General features: G+C 41.2%; 1 protein-coding gene across 2 annotated transcripts in view; it reads right to left on the minus strand.

Moving 5' to 3' along the window:
• ITPRID2 (ITPR interacting domain containing 2) overlaps positions 1–22,098 on the minus strand; it is a 42,128-nt gene continuing 20,030 nt past the window's right edge. For both annotated transcript variants that reach the window (XM_049805159.1, XM_049805167.1), the window contains 9 exons: positions 17,741–17,832; positions 13,375–14,604; positions 10,924–11,004; positions 10,388–10,515; positions 9,161–9,311; positions 7,946–8,011; positions 6,832–7,245; positions 810–934; positions 1–409 (listed from right to left, as the gene is read on the minus strand). In XM_049805159.1, the coding sequence (XP_049661116.1) occupies positions 824–934; positions 6,832–7,245; positions 7,946–8,011; positions 9,161–9,311; positions 10,388–10,515; positions 10,924–11,004; positions 13,375–14,604; positions 17,741–17,832 (2,273 nt within the window). In that variant the 3' untranslated portion in view covers positions 1–409; positions 810–823. The remainder of the gene's footprint in view (positions 410–809; positions 935–6,831; positions 7,246–7,945; positions 8,012–9,160; positions 9,312–10,387; positions 10,516–10,923; positions 11,005–13,374; positions 14,605–17,740; positions 17,833–22,098) is intronic.

Here is a 22,098-nt window from a genome sequence, read left to right on the forward strand (position 1 = left end):
TTTTTGTTGTGGTTTTTTTGTTTGTTTTTTTTTTTTTTAAAAAAAGCTAGGCGGAATGCATGTGTGTTATTTATAAATTGGTTACGTCTGGAAATCTTCAAGTTTCATGATGTATCATTAGACAAAGAAATTAGCTACATAAAAACTTACAACAGGGACATACAAATAAATACAAAACCTTTCAGAGAGCCACAGTTTTGTTGATGCTTTAAGGAAAGAAATGAACTAGTTAAAGTGTCTAAGTCTTTATAGATGAACTCAAGGAAAGGTACACATCATAGAACCAAGCGTCGAATACAGTAGCCTATCTCAGCAGCTTTAACATCTCCTGAAGCAAAAATAACTTGACACTTTCGCCAGTGTATGCTGCCCAAAGCAGAATCCCACAGCATTTCGGACTACATCCAACCTTACGAAAAAGAAAAAGCAAGATGAATATCTAAATTAGATTTTCAGAAATCTGCTTGTTATGCTTAAGTACGTATTTTGATAATATTCATATCTAAGGCAGGCAAACTACAGAAACCCTCTCACATGATGCATTCACATGCGACGTCATCACAGAGCACACTGAAACCAAAAATCAAGGACCACTGCATGAAAGCTGACAGTAGAATGGGTCAAACTATAAACCAGCTGATCTTCCAAAGCTATCCAGGATTATTAGTATTCTCTGTATTTAATGAACTTCAATTTTGATCACTTATGTCTCAAGGGGAAAATGCAAACAAAGCAAGGTTTATGTTAACAATGATATTTCATGTGATAAAAAAAATAAAATCTGGGTCTGGCAAATTCCCAAAGATTACCTGTAGTACCAGTTTCATGGCTGTGTGTCTTGTTTTGCAGTTGCAGATCTGCTTTGGGGCGATACAGCTGCTAACAATCCACTTACTATTTCTCGTCTTATTTCACCAACAATAGATTCCTTGATCTGAAAGGGATTAGCCAAAGTTTTAAGGTCAGTAAGTTATATAACCAATGGACAAAACTAAATGATATTGCAGATACATTTGACATTATCGACACATGAAAACATACACCACCAAAAAGTCAACTTTCAAAAAATGCAAATGGAAAAACATAAGAGAGTTTCTCTTGGAAAAATAACTGTAAGTAATTTTAAAGTTCTTGCAAATCGTATAAAGGCAAACCAAACTAGTTTTATTTTTCCAGCTGGTAAATATATCTATGTTTTACACTTGGGATAACTGGTTTTATATTAAAAAAAATACATTTAAACTATGCAAAGTTCTGAAAATAGCATTTCAGGATATAATCATCAAAAACACCCCAAATGCACTGCTTTTTGACATTAGTTGTCATCTCTTGACGAGGAAGGCAGGTCCAATCTGCCTCACAAATGGATTACATGGTAGGAAAGATCCAAGTCCATGAACATGAGCTGCTGTTTTCATATAAATCAAAAGGAGACAAATCCTAATTACATACATTCAGCAGCAGAGAACTCCAACAGTTGCTCACATAATCAGTTGACCACTGGGATATGATCTATGCCAGCAAAGACTATTTTTCACAGGATTGTGACAAAGCATTTACCCATTAAGTTTTACATAAAACCCAGGAGTTACTACTAGCAGGCACCTGAGTGTGGCTGAGGCTAGAGCAAAGGAAGAGCAGAACACTGATGTCTACAGTAGAGAAAACAAAGGAGAAAAGGAGGCAAAACACAGTTCTACAAGAACATATTATGCCAGAAAGGAGCAGAGCATGACAAAGAAAAATAATACAGGCTGCTTGCGAGTATGAGAAATCTTTGGCACCAACTCATTTTTCAGATGGTCTTCAGGAAGGACTAACAAGTCAGATGCAGTTCCAAGGACAGGGGAGGACAATGATGGTGAGAGGGTGCAGGGCAGTAACAGCCAGAGCCCGGCCACTGGGGTCACTCACAGAAGCACTCATCAGCCCAGTTAAGCAATATAGTTTTCTTTTTCTTCTAAGTCTCCCCTCTTCCTGGTGCGTCAAAAGGATTAAGCAACAGCGTCAGAACGGTGGCAGCAGCATTAGCAACAGGTTATTTATCCCTTGTTCTCATTGGCAAGCAATTCAATCCCTAAACCATTAGTGGCAAAGTTCCTCATTTCATTACTACTTCGCATCAAGCAGAAATTCAGAGACTATAATATTATTGGGAAACAGGTTTCCAGTTGGATTGCTTGCTGATTAACTGACAAAAGAAAAGCCAGCATGTAACAAGACCTGGTTTACCAACGGCCACAAGTCCTGAGGATGTCTATGCCGATGCACACACAGATGTACAAAGTTTTAGGACCACTGTCAATGCAGTAAGGGCTTTGGAATTTAGAAATGCAGGCACAGGGAAACCTGCCACACAGCACCCTGGCTGTCTGGCAGGCCCTCGTCATAAGAGAGGCCCACGCTGCTCTCTCTGCTTTTCTTCTCCAGTATCGCAGGGGGTGGGTCTGCGAGTATGCTACAAAACAGTCATTCTGTGCCCTTCTCTCAATGGACAGACAAAAGTAAACCTCACTTTCCAAAGAAAACTGATAGAAGTTTCCCAAATTAGCAAGTAAAGGGCCCAGTATGACAGACAGTCTTGTGGCAAAGTGAAGACTGGAAGGGAAGCGGCTCCTGCTCTATCCTCAGCTCTTCCAACAACTTCTGGCTTGATCTTTGTGGATCAATTGAGCCCTCTGCTTCTCACCTTCCTGCCCGCACAACAACAAGGCCACCCTCTGCTGCTTCTTTTCACTGCCACTGCTTCCTCCCTCCTTTCCAGACTCATCAAGGTCATTCCTGCGTGGCAAGTGCAGCATCGATACCTGCAGTGATTCAGCCCCATGCACGTGTCACGAAAATGGCCAGTGTTTGCCTTTTTCATTACGAATTATTTAGGGCAAGGTGCGCCTTCCATTTGCTCTGCAGAAGGCACAGCCTGCTGCCAAGGCTTCCTCCATACAAAAGAGAGAAAGCAGTCAATGAACACTCCACCAGTATTTTCAGCAGCTGAATGAAAAATTGATCGTTTGAAAGAGGAGAGAACCCCACTCATTTATGGTACATATACTACCTTGGTACAACACTAATATTCAATATTGCATTAATAACACAGTACCACATTCATAGTTTTACTACAGTAAACCAGTGATCTTTCTTCCTATGAAAGAATTACCATTACTGTAATTTTCTGTTGCTGCTAAATAATGAACTAATTGGGAATGAAATGTGCCACAGTGGCAATTCTGGAGATAGGTGTTCTTCACCTATGGATGGCAAATGGGCATGAGGCTTTTCACAGTCCTCACGCTCCTGATCTGAGATACGTTTTCTATACTTAAAATAATTATTTTCTACTCTGTTTTCTTCTTGTGCCACTTCTTCACAGCAGTAGCTGGTAAGTTTTTATGCTCAAGACAGTAAGATGAGGAAGCCAATGCCTGCACAAGGGAAATATGAACAACCAACAGACATTTTTGACTGATGTTGAGCTAACATGAATTTGAATGCAAAATGGAAAAAGGAAGATTGTCTATCAGACCATCTCTCTGTCCCATAAAGACCCATCATCCCCTCTTAAAACAGATGTTGACAGGAAAATCATACATTTCCTTAAATGTCATTTACAATGGAGAACTGTTAGCAAAAACAAAACCTGCATTGTTCTTAAGCAGAAGCTTTTTAAACTATCCATCTTTTAAGCTGCAGAAGAGCAGAGTAAGAGGGCCTGGTGGCACTCCTAGTGACACTGTGACCTACGAGTCAAGCAATAAGTGCTTCATGTGATGCTCCAGTGGAGGTCAGGCTGTATTTTCATCAAAACAAGAGGGCCAGTGTTTGGCGTTTTAACATTTCACTTTGTTGAATGCTTTTCCGTGGGAGTTAGTCCATTAACGCTAAAAGTTAACACCATGGGTTTCTTTAATGCCAGCAAATAGTTACAGGTCAAAGCTCACATGCATTACAACCCACCCAGGCATATTCTGAAACACTGCCTGACTTTTCTTTCCCCAACACAAGGTCACACATCTACAGAGAATGGGAGGAATAAGCAAGGGCTTAACATTTGTGAGTGCATACATCAAGAATGCATCGTAGCACATTTCTTTCTTTTGACAATGAAACTGGAATTCCTTTGCTAACAGGAGGGCTACTTAAGGAAGACACATTTCAATTTATGCTCTGTTTTAGCTCTTATGAAATACAAAAGATTTTCCTGACCAGTATTTAATAGCATATTCTGGCTCTGTGAAAACTACCAGGTGCTTCGAGCCAATGCATCTTCACTCTGACCTGCAAAACTTCTCATGCTGAGAATCTGAGCCGATTCAAAACAGGCTGCCTATGAAGTTAAACTGAGGGACAATCTCTCTGTGTGCTCAAACATTTATGAAGTGAGTCAAGCTCAGTCATTTGCTGACTACTCATCTTTGAATAGTAGCCTCTCAGTTCAGTGTGGATTCTTTCAGCATTACAATGTCTTCAGCGCCACACAACTCAAAGAACAATCTCTTTGCAAAGAGTACACATCTTTATTTGCTATCAATTAATTAAGTTAAAAAGGAACTTTCACACAGGCTAACCTCAGAAAAAATATTGACTGAAATAACTCTGTACTTTGACTCCAGCTCCCTTTATTGTCTCTGCTGCTTTTACAGTACATTTGAATTACAGCGCTTTCTTTCCTCTCAGTTTCCCCTTTAGCAACCCTCCACCATGACACCACTCCTCTGACACGCAGGTTTTTACAGAAGGGCTAGATACAAATACAATATCCTGGCTTCACTTCAGAATTGGCAGCAAAGTGCAAGGTGTCATAAATACCTAATGTGCAAGTCTTCTCTGAGCATTAGGCAAGGAACCCCTTTAAAAAGGCATGAAAGGAAAAAAATGGACCAGAAAGAGAGAGAATTTGGGATGTCTGGGAGTATTTTATGACATCTCCAAATCAAGGCCTCTCCCAAGACTCCTTCTAACTTTACTCTAGCAATGTTAGAGAAGATGGCAGCAGGAGAGTGGCGGAGGAGGAAGACATTCAAAAAATGAATGCTTGCCCCCCTGCCTCATTCATTCCTTTGCTTTCAAAGTAGAGGTGTAATGTTGTAGCATCACCAGCTCCACTGTAAAGATCAGTGATAACCAGAAATTGTTCAGCTCCTAATGCAGAGCACAGTAACGACGAGGTCATCGGTCTGGTGGTACTTCACCACAAGCTGACTGCGGTACCCTTCCTTCCACAGGATAATGCCACTTTCCGTAACTCATCCCACTGACTCTAATGGGGATACTGATGGGGCAAAGCACTATTCAGCATCCTGAGGCTACTTACTGAAAGCTGGTCTCCATTTACCTCACTGCCAAACTTCATCCTCTTAACAACAGCAGTTGACTGCTGGTTAATGCTTGTGACTATGCATTATTCTTCACAATCTTGGCTCTAGTTATTTATGGAGTTACCCAAAAGTAAACAAAGTAAGTATCTTCACTTGCTTCCAGCCATCATATTCTACAAGAACACTCCTTAGTAATGCTCTACTGCTTCACAATCTCACTGTGCAAGTGTAAAACGCCTACGCATAGCAAAGCCCACAGTGAGTCAGCCAAGAAAACATCTCCACCTTGCAGAGACAGACACAGCAGTCTTGTGGTCAGACGATGAGTAAAAGGATACCTTATGGTCTAGTACACTCTGCACTTTCTGCACTGAGAGAAGAGGGGTGAAGGTGTGGCAAAAGACTCCTCTGGGATCACAGCTCCTGTTTTATCATGAGATAAGCAGCCTGCCTCTCATCTGTGTTAAAGACAAAGCTAAGGCAAAGCTGGTTCCAGTTATTCACAGCCTCAACGCAAGCAGACCAGGATGGTACAGCAGCATTACAACAGGCCAGGCTGTACATTCCTGAGCATGACACCTCTCCTGGCCTTTCAAGTGGTTCATAAACCACTTTCAAGTGGTTTATGGCAGAGCCATACAAAAGCTTCGAGGGATGAGTTAAAGGCTAAGGGTCCAATGACCCTCAGCTAAAGGCTAAGAGGTCCCTCTCCAGTGAAGGAGAGGGAATAAAACCCCCAGGTTCTCAGTTCCCGTTTCTCTATTCACAGCAGAGAGCTTACTCCACTTTTTCACGGACGCTGCTTTTGATAACAAGTTTCTTTTGCTTCCTTTTCCCATTTATCCTATTTGCCATAAGGCCTTCTGTCATGCCACTGGCAAACAAAACATGCAGTTTTAGTCCTGGTTTTTAACCTGGCCCGCAGGAAAAATAACCAGGCATCCTTTACATTTATTGACTGCAAATAAAACTAGTCCAACAGCATGGGTCTAACATCAGTCTTCAAGTCTGAAATAACTTCTCATCTGACTTCAGCTTGCTTCGCTTACACTTCTACAGTCCTTAGTGGTTTGGGGTAGAGGGACTGCAAAAGTATTTTTAACATTTACTATGGAGTTGTTTCAGAAACAGTATTTCATCAATCAAATTAACTCTGATCTGGCATTTTAGCAAGCAAACATGACAGAGAAATTGTCACATGGGAATCTGAAATACTGCTGCTTAACCAAGTAGTAGAGATGGCAAATTCTTTCTCACCCAGACTTACAGCAGCAATTAGCTGTTAATTTACGTGCTAACCACTATCACTGAAAAAACATCTACTGCTTTGCACTAGAATACAACTGTGGCTTGAACATCTAGTGACAAGCTCTGAGCCTTCAGAAATAGTACAGTAACAGTATGGCGCCTTGGCTTGAGAGGGAAAACCCCAGTGGCCAAGAGTTACAGATAGCCTGTCTTTAGGCTTCAGTAAGCATTGTTCAAACAGCCTAGATCTCAGCCCCTCCCTCCTCACCTCCCGTATGACTTGCTGAAGCTCCTCCTGCTCCACAGTTTTGTGGATTTCATCAACTGAAGGCATGAGAGGGACTTTTTCAAGTTTGTGCTCCACCTCTGGCTTGAAGTCTGCAAGCTCCTCAGAGCCTTCCATGTGCTGTCCAGCGCCTGCTCTCACTGGGGGAGTTGGTGTTAATGCAACAGAGGCTCGGTATAACTTCTTGCTTTGACTCTTAGACTTTCCTGTTAGTTCAGAGGATCCAACAGCAGCTTTTCTACCTGCGTGACCAGAGCACACTGAAGAGGAATCAGAGTTTCCATGGGAGAATACGGACTCTGTGCCCTCTGCTGGGAGAGTTTCCAGTCCAAGATCTCCCAGTCCTAAACCCAGTTCAGACTTCAGAAATGACTGCTCTCGAATAAGTTCAGAGACCTAAGGATTCAGAAAAGAAACAGTCCTGAATAAGCACATAAAAAGTCACATACAGACACAACTATGCTTTCTTGTTATTTATTCACTCACTTACTCATTCCCTCCATGTAACAAATACAGCTATAAAATAAATATATGCTTTGCCTTTATGACTGCAACAAAGAGGATCATAAAAAGGAATGGGCTTTTTTGGAAGCCAACATAAATATGAATTGTGGCAGTTCCCCAAGCCACTGACTTTTGCAATACGGATGCATCCTGCCAGAGCCATTGACAGAGACACACGTAAAGACTTGATTTTGTTTTTCTTTGCTAAAACAATTCAAGTTTGTTCTTTCCTTTCTGCAGTCTTTGAAGTACTTGTTTTCAGTAGCATAAAATGCGCAGAAAAGTAAGAAATAGTTTTCCCTAGAAAACTATGCATTTTTTCTGCATAGTTGCAAATGTTTGCATCAACTAAATGCAAACAACATCTCACTTCTCCATATTCCTCTTAAAAACAAACAAGACTTCACAGCTACTTACACCTATGGTTAACTTTGCTTAAGGGAAAATGCAGCTGTTCTCTACAGAACTACTCAAGTGAATAAAGTATTTCCAAGATTACGTGTTAAATGAATCTCCTGCAACCTTTTTTTAAGAAATCCCTTCCTGGTTCTTTTTCTTAGCAAAAAAAATACAGCACACAACAATTACTTACTGGTTCAATGACATTCAATGGAGAAGGGCATGACAGATTATCAGCACTTCTGCTTCCATACATACCCTGAAAAATTAAGTCAAATTAAAGCTTTGAGGGTTTTTTTATAGCTGTCAGAAGCTAATATATAAACATGCCATGTCTCAGACAACTTTCTGTAAAAGCAGAACCTTGGAAACAGGAAGCAAAGCTGGTTGGAGAAAGTTTATTTCAGTCATTTTTAAAGCTGGCCCTCTTCTATAAAAGGATTTACAAATAAAAAGGTATTTATATGGTTCAAAGAATGCAAGTTTGGCTTGGGATCACAGTAATACCATATTTTCCTGTTCTTGAGTTTCAATTTTTTTCCCATGACAAAATACTGCAGAGGAAGATGTGGCCTATGCCTGTGCTGCTTCTACAGAAGAGGATTGGCTAAGAGAGAGGAATGAAACCCAGGAAGAACATATGATACTTTTCATCTGTGCTTCTTTTGTTTGGCTGATGACAGAACTGCAGCAGAAAAAAGAGGAAGTGTCTTCCACTGAGTGAAAAAGAAGAGAAAGTATATTGCCATGCCACCAATAAATATATGCAAGTGTTTCTTTCGTCATCCCCACCCCCACCCCCCCTTGTGCTTCTAGGGAGTGTTTGCAGAGGCAGAGCTTCTCCCGCTGTTTGGTGGGGAGCCACATGTTCATCTGAAGGAGCTACAAAAGGCAATGGAGGAAAAAACTGAAGATGACAACGGGATTTTCCTGGGTTTTGGTTCCATGGAGAGGGGAAGCACACCCCATTTATTGGGAGAGAAACACCGTGCATTTCTTGTCTCTCTGCCCTCATTTCACAAGTAAGAAAATTAGTGTAGGGAAACTCCAGAAAGACCATCCCCATCCCCCAAGGATTTTAGACATGAGTGCTACCTACCAAACTGTGAGAATTCAGGGTCATGACAAGGAAAAAGAAGAAAGCACTGACAGAAGAGGTCTAAAATCTCAGACCTAGAACCCCAGAAGATATGTATTGATACATATTAACACCAAGAAAGTCCTTCTATTCACACAACTTTTCCCCAAGTCAAAACACTGCCTGAAAATAATGAAATATTGCCCTTGATAATACACACAGCATCATTAGATTCCCCAGATACCATTCCACTTTAAGAGTTTTAACAGTTATGTGTTATTACCATTGTACTGAGAAAATATATAATGTTGTTGCAAAAGTAATACTTACTACATGTGTCTGAGGTCTGTAAGGTGAAGACATGTGCAGACTTCTCAGCTGGTCTTCCAAAGCAAGTAGGCGTTCTTCTAGCTGCATCTCTAACTCCTGTAGCTCCATGCGGACAGACTTTCTCAAGCTCTGTAGCTGATCAGCTTCATATCTATACCGAGTCCATCACAAAAAGAACAAGGGCAGTCACTGCACTCAGGTGCACACCACAAAGGGGGGACTGAGCAGGACAGTCCCATGAGTAAAGGACTTTATACAAGGGAATTCAAAGTGGAACACAGAGAATTCCTCCTTCGTGGAAAAATTAGCTGAACTCCTAGGTGGAACAAAACTCTTTCTCCATTTATAGAAAATATATATCACTTCATGAAGAAAAGTAAACAACATAGTGTATCACAGAACTTTCTCCAAAAATTTTAACTTTAAATGAAATGCTTAAATATGCGCAAGCAGAAGAAACTGTCATTTACACATATGTCTAGTGAAATCCAGTTTAAAACCAGTAACAACAAAAATCACAGAGCAACGCAGTAATCACATATTACTTCTCCTGTGTGGTTCTAGGTTCCCAAGCAGTCGCAGCTACATTTTGACCAGGACACCATTGTCTAAGAAGGGCAACTGATTTCAAACATGTTTACTTTTAAAGTGATTAGTCAAGAGCTGATTCAACTAAAGTAAATATATATATAAACAGTTTTGAAAATTGTTCCAGATCAGCTTGCTGCTGCAACTCATGGTGAGCAGAAACATACAGAGCCAGAACATGAATGCCATCTGTAGCCTGCCGAGTGGCCACTGTAAGTTGAAAAAGCATCCGAATGCTACAATGTTCATTCTTCATTTACATCTACAAAGATGGGGTGGGGGGCGGCGGGGGAATCTAAAAATCTTTAAGGCTTCCCCCCCCCCTCCCCCCCCCAATATCTTACATTCAAGTATCCTATGATAAAAGTCCTTAAAATCTACAGCTGTAAAATCACTTTGGAGAAAGGATAAAGAAAAAAAATCACCAATTAATTAAAAATAGGGATTAGAACAAACAAAGAGAAAAAACTCTAGAATGAAGAAGTATAAGGAAGGGAGTAAACAAGGTTTTGGCAAAAACTCAGCTCCAACCCTGTTCAAATTGAAACTAATAGATTTCTTGCTCTGATTTCAGGGGCAGCAACACACTTCCTAAGTGCCAGAGTATTTTCTCTTTGTTTTTTAAAAAGATCATTTTACCTTTCTTCTTCTGTCATGTGCTGATAAACTGTTGTCTGTTGACGTAACATAGTCAATTCCAAATCCATCATTTGGGTTCTGAATAAGTTTAGATTTCGCCTTACCACTTGTAGCTCCTGGAAAGTATTCTAGGGGGAAGAAAAAAAAAAAAAAGATAATAAAAAGATAATAATGCATTACATGGAAAAATTGAATTAAACTAAGTCTGGATCCTATCACCACATTTGCCCAGATGTACCCTTTGAGTCAAGCAGAACCTCAGCAACTTCACTATACTACAGAGGCTGCATGTTGTGAACTCACATTAACTCAAGAAAACAACATTTTTAGATGTATCATACAAGTAAACACATGAAAGTATTTCCACGTATTTAGATTAATTCCTTTTTAATGTTATTTCCAGGATGGAGTAATCTGTTACCTCTTGAGAGAAAAGATAGGGAGCTGCCCAAAGTTAGCACAGTCGGTGGCACATTTAGGATGTTTCTTTGTACTTTATTTTGGCTAAGTACCACTATGTGAACAGGGTCACTTACTTCATAGAGAGGTAGAATGGATGATCTCTGAGTACTGTAACCAGCGGCAGCTGAAAGATCCTGACCCCTCATCACCGGGTACTAGGGAAGAAACAAACAATTTGAAATGGGAAATTCAACAATCTCCTTTATGAACTTATCTTCTCAAACACACAGATGCTCTAACAGCAGCCACTGTTAAAACACAACCTTTCTGGTATTGTGATTTCTGCTATCTATGTAAATATTGTATCAGGAAAAGGAAACCTTACAAAATGGCAGCACTAGTTCTTAACTGAAGTATGTGCATCAAAGCTCTGTAATGCAAATGTGATGCAGGTGAAAAATCAAATTAATCCTGTCTGACACAGTAAGTAGGAATAAAAGCTAAGTTTTTCTGCACCAGGCATTTTATTCCTGAAAAGTAGTCTCAATTGGCTTAGCTAATGATAAAAACAGAACTGACCAAATTAAACTGTGTGCCATTTTCAACTCACAATTAGAGTCACATTTGTTGTGGGGTTTTGCGCTGTTCTTAGTTTGGGGGTTTTTTGTTGATTTTGGTTTTTGATCTCACTACATTGCTTACATCCAAAGACCCCTGTATGCTAACGATCTCTCAAGAAAAAAATTCTTCAACAATCTCAATTTGCATGTTGCATCAACATACGGAGCAACCAGATAAAATTCAGGGGCTGTTACATGCAGAGACATGGAACAACAAGGAACAGCGGAAACAGCAAAAACATTTACCTTTTCAAATGTGAAAAGACAGCTTGTCCAATATAATTTTGAAAGAATTCAAAGGACTATTGACACGCCATGGAAAATTTGAAGCATGTCCATTCATCCAGAGGAGTTTTGCTCAAACATGATCACATCAAGGGGATGTTTTGTTTTTCTTCTCCCAGTTTTCTCTGTTCCCTGTTCTACCAGGAATTTATCTACTCTTTTTTATTCCTTCTTAAAATCAGAATCATATATTTGAAACACCTCAACTTTTTCTTTATCTGCTGAGTATGCTGTGTGCCGAACTTGATCTTGGCTGTGAGAAAAAGCAGCACCAGATAATACATTTTTATTCAAACTTCTGCAATAAGAAGGACCAAGCCCCCAGAATGGAACTAGTCTAGACAAAATATGCTGGAAGCAGAACAAGTGGGCTAGGAGATGTTATTATCCTCTCCAACACTAATTTATTTTTTATTTTTTTTTTAATTGAACGAGCTTGAGCATGAGTTCTGGATGTAATACAGAGGTTTCTTCTTCAGTAGGTTTAGTTAGCATGGTATATGTGGTAAAAGTACTGTAGCACACTGTATGTAACCTTACACAAACTAAGGCTGCAACTGGTACACGGGAGGGAATTTAACAGGGAAGGTTAAATTCTGCAAATGCTTACTCCCAGGCACACCGTCCACTCCCTTGAGCAATGGCTGACTTAAAACACAGTTGACCACAGCTTTCCACTGCAGAGCTGGTCACAGCACCAAAGCTCGCTCTGAGAAGCAGGGCTTAAAAAAGCCCACTATAGCCTACGACCTGCAACATGGTGCAGGCAGGCACATGTTTGTTCTTGGTTAAACCTCAAAGAAATTGTTAAAGCTCTACAACTGAATAGTCTTCATGTATTCATATATAAACAAGCAGAGTCTGCAACTGCTCTGCCCGCATAGCCTTCTGCAGCAGCTGGCAGGCTCCTAAGTTGGATCACCACCTAAGAGAACAGCAGTATAGGGATGGCAGAGGAGGAACAGCTGGCAATCAGGAGGGAGAGAGCAGAAAGTGTGGCAGAAACTGGTAAAAAACCCGTGCTTGCATTTTAAAGCATTTTTTCTCTGAGTGATGAGATGGACAAAATTTCACATGCTCTGACAAAACTGGTTCTTAATAAACGACTGATGACGTCAGGAACATGTTGACTACCTCCAGAGTTGAAAGTGCAAAAGATTGGCACAAAACAGCAGAGAAACGTATAGAGATCAATCATCACTGACATCATTAGTGAAGCCATGCGACTTGCAATGCAAAAAATACATTTTTATCCGTTCGATGGGAAGTATGTCAAAGAGAAGAAGAGAGGTCAAAGTACAGTCAATATGTATTTTCAGATCTAAAGCTAATGACTATCACCTTAAAATAATAGCTGATAAAGAGTACACTGCTCTTCCCTCCCACCCAAGAATATCCATAAAAGTAAAAAAAAAACCAAACCACAAAACCAACACATCAATCTGGGTCAACTGCAACAAGAAAAAAAATCAAATGCAAAAATAGTGGAGCTCTGGAGACATGATAATTTGCCACTTTAAAAAAACGCTCCTAAAACAGTAGCAGATCAAACTTGCACAAAATGCCATTTTCTCCTGATCTGTTGCGCTATGCAAAGGAATATTCGCATTAACGTGTTGGTTTTGTAAGGATAAAATAAGGAGCCACTTTGCCCAGGGGCAAAATTTGGCTTCCTCTTACCTGTGAGAGGTTCTGCAGAGAGTTTCTGATGTCGTGTAGGACCCTGCGCAGCTGCATCTCCACAGTGGAGGGCGGGTTGATGGCATGAGGGCGATGGGGATATCCAGCATGCCTTGGAGAGAAGGGACAGCTGAAGGGGGAAAGCAAGGTGCTGAAGGAAGAGCCGGAGATGCTTGGTACGCTGTGGGTACTCAGCGTCCTCACATGCTCGCAGAGCGGTCTGTCCTGCCACTCAGTGGGGAGGGAGTGGAGGGAGCACGTTGACTGGGACATGTGTGCCGGTGTGTGCAGCGGGCAGCTCTGTACCCTGGTGGGACTGGGCTCCTCGGACAGCCTGTTGGGCCCAGTCTGGGGCACTTCTTTTTTGGAGGACGAAGGTGCAATGAACAACGTGGATTTGCACACCGGCTGGCCGGCGGCTGCCTCACCCTCACTTTTGTCATTCTCAGACATCGCTTTCTCATCTTCCTCCACACATGTGTACTTGTAGGTGAAAGAAGGAGGACTGCACAGAGTCTCTTTTCCTGGCGTTAACTGGACATTCACAGAGGACACCACTTTCACTGGATTCAGCAATGCAGTTGGGAGAGACTGAGACCGCCTTAGAGGATAGCCTGATTCAGCAAACCAGAGTCTCTGCTTCCTCAAGAGATCTTTCGACTTAAGCAGAGTGCGTCCAGCCCTGGAATCAGATGTGCTGACAATCCTCATCTCGGCTCTCTGCAAGGCCACATGAACCCTGTCCACAGATGATGGGGAGGAACCGCCACCTTTCAGAGACTCCATCGACTTGAGGATATGATGCGTGTGGTACTGAGGAAACTCAAACACACTGCCTTCCTCCAGCAGGTCCAATTCTTTTCGCTCACCAGAAATGTCTTCCTCTTTAGAGCTGACCTCTCCTTGCACTGCCTCTGATACATGAGATGACTTGCTTTCTCCTCCTTGATTTTTTTCAGTTTCATAGTCAATAAATTTTCTGTCTTCGCTCCCTTTGTTCTCAGAAGGTGCCCCTACCTTTCGTCTCTCTACTTGCAAGACAATATCCTCTTCATCATCGTCATCGTCATCATCCTCATCATCTTCTTCTTCTTCCTCCTCCTCAAACTTATTGAAACAGGGCAGTTCCTTGCCTATCAGTGTCTTCTGCTCCTCACTATGCGACGTCACGGTTGTCTCGCTGTCACAGCTGTCAGCACTGCTTCCCATGCCCTGCAAAGACTCCTGAACCTAGGAAAGACAGGAGCCAGCAAAGAGGTGAACATACTGGAGACTCAGCTACTGCCTTCTCAGGAGTCGGGCTAACAGTCCAAGTCCATATTCATTGGGCATTGTGGTGGGGAGCAGAAAGAATAATGCAGTTAGCGTGCAAGCAAAACAGTAAAGGAGAACAAAGAAACCATAGTATCGGATACGTTAGAAGCATATTGAAGTATGGCACCAAAAGGAACTTTAAAAAAAAAAAAAAGGCAAACTAGTCACACATTGCTTTGATTTGACAATAAACTCTTTATTGCCAGAAGAATAGAAGTGTCAGCAAAGTAAAATAGTAACATGAGTAAAATGCTAGTATTTTACGTAGTGATGACAAAGGGATAGCAGGGTGGCAGTACATGGCATCTTCCATATATAAAAGTTCACAGTCAGTGCTGAAATGAAGGGTGGTGTTAGGGAATACATACAGAGAAGTGAGGAGAACTGCAGACCGTAGTGAAACTAGTGTCACAGGACAACACTAAGAATGGGAAAACCAGCCTGCCCATATACTTGGCCTGTTTTAAGTCACAGAATTGTTTGAGACTGCGAATCTCACATTAGGCTTCTAATCTCTATTGAAGACTGCATCCAGTACTATTACGCCCATACTTCCTTCCTTTCTCCTAATACTTCTTCCCCTTTTCATTCTAAGTCACAGTTTAAAACAGAGCACATGTATGAGGGAGCTGCTAATTTAATAGGTGACAAATGACAGGAAAAGAATCTATGAGAAAGGAGAAAAAAAAAGAGAGAGAGATCTATGGATTGCAAAGCATATTCCTTAGGCTGGCCTGATTGACTGGTATATTTACAAGTGAACAAGACATTTTCATAAGAGTATGTGGTATAAAGTACAGTCTTGGAAGTTTACCATAGTTGATGCATGAACTAGAAATTTAGAGAAGCTTTTCCCATCTCTAATTTCTGCAGCTCTCACTGCCATTAGGATACTAACTATTAGTTCCTTCTAGAGGGATTACTTAGGGTATATGTCAGGCAATACTTCCTTCTCCAACCATCTAGAAGATTTCTGTTATAAAGGTCATCTTTGCAAGTCCATACTTAACATTGCACTCACTGCCAAAGGCACAAATTAGTATAAAAGACTGTGCAGGTTCAGATACTGTTCAAGTCAAAGGTATTAAAAGAACAAAAGATTATAATGTCTAGGTGAAATCAGGTGTGCTACATGTGTGCATCTCTGTGTCTCTAATCATCCATCACATTATTCACTTACAAGTCAGGCAAGCAAAACTTGAAGAGCTTGGCTGGAGAATTCTTCTAGCTTCCTTAGTAATATGAAATTCTCCTGCGTTAATACCTCATCTCAATGCCAAAATCTCCCTTAGAAATCTTTATTTTGGGTGTCAGGGATGAAAGACAATACGGTTCCAGTTTGAGTTTTCTCCTGAGTATCAGAGGAATGCTATGGCTGCTAGAGTCAATTATTTAACAGTAGATGGCACTAACTTACCATACTTTTAACAAACAATATACACCCCTCTGTATCCCCTCCATCTTTTCACAGGTTCTCTTCACTAGCAGCCAAGTTCTCATTGCCCCTAATCTCATCATTCACCCGTATTTTCTGAATTCAGCTCAGCACTTGGCCTGAATAAAGCAGTAAAGGTGGCAGAAGAGAGCCTAGCAACTCCATGGCACAAATCTCATGCAGACTCAATACTTCTTTTCAAAACAGCATAATAGAAAGCAGAAAAAATCTCATCCCTTTACAGCCAACACAAATAAAACTCCACCAGCCTTCCAGTGAAGGGGCACTTAGTTGCAATGTGCTTTTTAATGGACTCTTAACCAGGTTGAAACCAATATAAAGATCAGGAGTGAGTAACTCTAATCTGAGTCACCTCCTAACATGCCTGTCAACTTCAGTGCAGTCCCAGTTTAGTAGAGAGCAGACCCAGTATCTTGGACTATTATGCTTATTACAGGCACTCAGGCTCATGATTTCCTTTATTCACTCTCTTGCTCTTGGAAAGTGTAAGCTGATGTTTAAGGGAGACACAAAGACCAACACTGTCTTGGCTACTTTTGGTATTCAGCTGAAAAACTACTAAACTGGAAAGCACAGAATACCAGTACCAAAATGGAAAAGCAACGTTGACGGATGGGCAGGGTGGGAATCTCTTCCTAGTAAGTGCCAAACAGCTTTTAAAATGTTTGGTGTGCCACAAGGAAGAAACATACAGTACCATTAAAAAAAGGTTCAGCAGCTGCAAGCCACCGAAATGAAATTACTGCTGATACCCACCTTTGTATTCCTCCCGACTGTGGTTTAGGTCCCAGACAGCTAACCCATGGCCTTGAGGCCAGGATCCAACTCGAGAGTTTTCTCTGGCTGATTGGCAGGCCAACCAAATCATGGCTATTACTGTGCGAATGTTTTAGGAGAGGCAAGAGAACACCTCTCCTAAATATCAGGTACGACGCTGAGCAAATGTGTTTATTGGGCAGACACCTAAATACCATGCTGGAACAAAAGCCTCCCCTAAGACATGCAGTCTCTGGTCAGTATCACAGCAAGTTCTGGGACCAAGATCAAAAGAACTGCAATGAGAAAGAGCATGGGAGCTCAAGATTGACTAAACATTAGTACACCTTCACAGTAAAGTCAGTATGAAATTGTTTTCACTTTCCGTCAGCTGCTAACTGGGAAAAAAATGCAATAAAAAAAAAAAAAAAAAAAAGAGCGGTGAAGTAAAAATGATACAAGATATGAAATTACCAGGAAAAAACTATAATCTTTCATAACCTTAATCTCTACCCACTGCAGTCATGAGAGGAATGGACTATGACTCTGAAGCATCAGTCAGTGAGAGAGGATACACCAGAGACAGCAAACAGGACATACTTAACTTAAGAGTTAATTCCAGGCCCACGAATACCCAGATTATCCTACCAGAAAGGCTTTCAAATTTTAACACAGTTCTGTAAGGGACTCAGCAGGTCCAGCTCTGAAAATGAGAAGTTTTATAGGATCTAGGCTGATGGTCACAACAGCAGTCAAGCATCAACATCCCTCTTGCCCTCCCCAGGTCCCTACTGTCCCACAGTAATTAATAATATTTCAACCACAGCATGGGAACCTTACCTGAAGCTGATTAAATGGAGAACAATCTGTGGAGGAGTCCTCAGCAAAGCCACTGCTGTCAGAGTGCTGACTCGCAGTCCGTAACAGCTGATCTGTTTAAAACAAGCAAAACCCAACCATAATTACTTTACAAATCACAACCTTTCAAGCCCAATCACATTCAATACACACCCTCCTTTTACATCAAAGTAACATTTAGGGGAGAACGCAATTCCTTTTCAAGTTCCTCTTCGAACAACACAGAAAACCAGTTTGTTTCTTTCAAGCAAAACCTCTTCTCGTGCAAAGCTCTACTTGTGCACCTTCAAGCAGCAGTAGAAGAGGAACCACCTTTTACATTTTTCTTTCCTGTACTGTGGAAAAAAACCCACTCTGCAGATGTTGCCACTGCTGGACTTTTCCTTCCACAAAACTGAATCACTGGTTAATTCACATGCAGGCAGTGGAACAGTTGCCTTTGTATTGACACATACAGGTTCGCCACCCCTCCTGATCATGGATACAAAGGAGATCACTTGTCTCCTGCCAGCCTACACCACCCACCACACACACCCAGAGGAACAGTATCACACGAGCAGAGAGGGCGATGCACAGGACTTGGGAGAACTGCTACAGATGGTCCTCCACTGGTTTAGCGGACAAATACAAAACCTCTCTGACACATCAATGGGCAATCTGCCAAAGCACATTCCCAGCGCTCCTTTTATACATGAAAGATAAGATCCTCCTGCTTGTTCCTTTCTACTTACATTAGGTAAGTGTTAAAATAGCCTAAAGAGACTCTAAAATCCTCTGGTACAAGCCCTATGGCCACAAAGCTGCTTTTCAAGGAGATGTCAGTCGCTCTGCAGTACAGTATTGCATGTATATTGTTCCCTACTAGACACAGGAGGCACTCACCAGGTATGGGGTTTACCTTACAGCACCGTAAACATTTTTCTTCGCCAGGTGGCAGCCTGGGTAACAACCATATCTCACCTCTAGTTCTCAGCAGAAGAGTAAAAGCTTGGAGATGGGATGAGACCACAGCAGCCCTCAGACAGCTGCCACCTCCTCCTCACCCTGGGGCAAGAGCTCCCTGCTCTCTTCTCGGAGGCTCAATGCAGAATTTTGCCCCACATTCTTTCAACCACTTAACTGTCATCATACAATTAATCCCAGTTCACAGCTCAATGCATTGGAATGCATTATGAAAACTGTTTTGAAACTGTTGGATATTCAGAACTAATTTTTTTTAGTATAACTTTGGATGAACATTTCACTAACGCAGAAATAAAAGCCTGCACAGGCCCAGGAGTTTGTGAACACCAGGAGAGCCAAACTGCCCATTAAACTTCTGTATCAGCGATTTTACACAGCTTTTAGGGAGTGCCTTTCAAATTGTGCTGCTGTTCTGTTATCATGGTAGCCACAATATCCTGCAATGATAAACAACTTTTCTACCTCAAGACAGACATCCCCACCCAGGTCCCAGTAAAGACAATGGAAACCACTTCCCTGAGAACTGGACTAGGTCTTATTAAGTGCCCGATACAATTAATACAGCTGAAAGAGCATGCCATGAATAGGTTGCCACTACAGCTGAGGCTGGTGGGAGCTGCCACCTCCTCCAAGATGAATAGTTACCTGCTTTGGCCTCGTCTCTGTCTCTCTTCCTATTTGGTGAATTTCAATTTAAAAGGAAAAAGCACTACTGGTGAAAGCCTTAGCCACAGGGGAGAGATTCCAACTAGTTCAGATAAAGCAATTCACCATTGCGCGTGCTGGCACCTGGTTTCACATGCATGAAGTTTATTACTGCTCAAGAAAAATATTGACCTGCTCTTCTATTTCCTTCTCAGTCAATACTTCCTTTTCAGCTAGAAAAAAAAATTACATACATATATTTATATATGTCTCCTCAAATCAATTCTTGGTCTCCTCAGAGACATAGTACTAAAGTAAAAATTAGTGGTTTAGATCATTTTCTATAGCATTTATTATTTATGCACATGCTTTGACAGCCTTACATGACAGATACTGCCAGTCAAGCAATCAGTCTAGAGCAGAGGCACTCATACCAGCCTCATCATCTTTATCCATGGCAAGAGACTAGCACAGCACAAACAGATTCAAACTGCCTTGATTCCACCTACGGAGACATCCCCTTAATACAGTCATCCCTTGCTTTCTGTGTTGCAGAGCTGCTAGGATTCTTTTTTTGAACGTTTTAAAGCAAATCAGAGAAAACATTTTAAGTATGAGTCATCTTCTACCATACCCTACCCCCGACTCTTGCAAGTTCTCAGAGTCTCCACTATACTGCTATCATGTAAATCCAGTAAAAACTTTTAAACTACAGGAATCTCTACTACTTCAGTAGTGAAATGACAAGGTTTGGCTCTGTAAAGACTGGAAATACCAACTAGGATGTTAGGATGTACTGATACATAATGGTATCCACCATTCTTGTCGACTGCTGATCCAGATGTACAACCTGCTCTATGGCACCTGGATGTCCCTCAGGTTCAAGCAGACAAGGGGAAAGCATGAAAACATTTTTTTAAAAAGCTAGAGAGTTACATTGAGGTCTTGATTAAAATGCCTCCAGGCAATGGAGAGTCTTAAGAGAAGGAAGTTGTGATTAGATATGGCTCCCCTCTCTTCACTTTGAATGCAGAAAACTCGGCACCAAAGACTGGGTTGTAGGGGCTAACCGGGGATCACCCCTTGCCCTGCGTACCCCCATGCAGTACCCCCATGTACTTTTCACGAAAAGGTCACTGCACGACGCCAATCCCGCAGCCCAAAGCTACACTACATAGAAATTATCCACACTACATAGAGGAAATCTTCTGAACTAGCAGAAGGCCAGAGGCAGCATAATAAGGAAAGTGTGGGAAAAGGAACCAGCCAAGATGAACAAAACCAGAAGGAACAATCAAACTCACATCCCAGTTAAACAGAGCACAAATGAAAATGTCCCTTGGATTATTGTTTTAAGCTGTATAAAAAAACCAAAATATATTTAGGCGCTGAATACCCAAAGAAATGTGGGTATTCAGAAATATATCAAATAAGCTGACAAAGTTCTAAACATGAGCAGATGATGAAGAAACAAGTCTATGGTTTACAAAACATGAGAGCACAGATTTATCAGAGAATCGCTATCAAATAATGGAATAATTCACCTATTGTAAAATAATATTCAGTTACCAATGGACTCGCCAATTGAAACAGTCCCATCAGGTACTTGTCTTACACCTTCTGCATCACTCTACTGCTCACACAGAAGCGGAGGAGAAATACGTGGAAACTGACTGTGAACATCTATGTTTCTTGTACCTGCAGTATTGGCAAAGCTCTTATGTGCTTTGTATTTCATGAGATTTTTAATAAATTGACATTCCCAATTTAGCTATAAAGTATTCCTTTACGGGATTAAATATCTGCTGGCCCTTTTTCCCATATGTATTGCACCCTGCACCCCAGCACTGCCAAAACCGGCCCTGTAAGGAGTCCTGCTGCAGAAACTCCTCAGAGTCCCTGGGGATTTCCAAGGTTCTGGACAGATAAGCACAGACTCCCAAAAATACTAAATCTGTTCCAAATGTTTTCTTCTCACTCCCCCATCTCCAATCTCCTCTGGAGCTGCACCCACAGAGAGCTATAAATACAATAATATATTAAGGACAGAAAGTGCTGAGGATGTGCTTTCTTCACTTTCAAGAAGTAAATTTTTTAAATTAATCACTGCTTTTGACTATCAGTGTCAGATGCCTTGAAAGAAACACGTTTGTCGCTATTCAGATTTTCATAGAGCCACTGATGTCAGCAACCAAACACTCACAAATTACAATGCCTCGAGAATACTTTGTTCTCTACGTGTTGTACCTATATTTGTCTCGTTTGTTGGGCATTTTTGCAATGGAAGGTGCTGCTGTATAAATATGTCAGGAAGAATTTTGTTTTCCAACTAACAAACCTTCCTTCCAGATAACTTCGCAATAAGTTTTTTTATAGTGGACATTTAGCAGCACTGTATGTTTACAGTGCAAAGCAACTGAAGCTTTTCATTTTTCTCTACTGCATTCCTGAAAAAACCCCACACGCACAAAAATACATCTACATTTGAGGTTTGCAACAACAAAGAACAGAATGCCGGTTTTGGGCATAATGGATAAACTAGTTCAATTCAGTACCATTTGGAAGACATAACCTAAAAAGTACATCAAGCTAGTGAATACAATCTTTGTATCCCCTATAAAGTGTTTAACAAAGACAGTACTATAGCAAAGCAATCATTTTCAAGCCACTTTGAAAATCTAAGCTTACCACTTATAAACAAAGCTAATCTGAAATGAGAAACATGCTTTAAT

The sequence above is a fragment of the Accipiter gentilis genome, chromosome 1, assembly GCF_929443795.1.
Source record: "Accipiter gentilis chromosome 1, bAccGen1.1, whole genome shotgun sequence".
Taxonomy (NCBI): Eukaryota; Metazoa; Chordata; class Aves; order Accipitriformes; family Accipitridae; genus Astur; species Astur gentilis.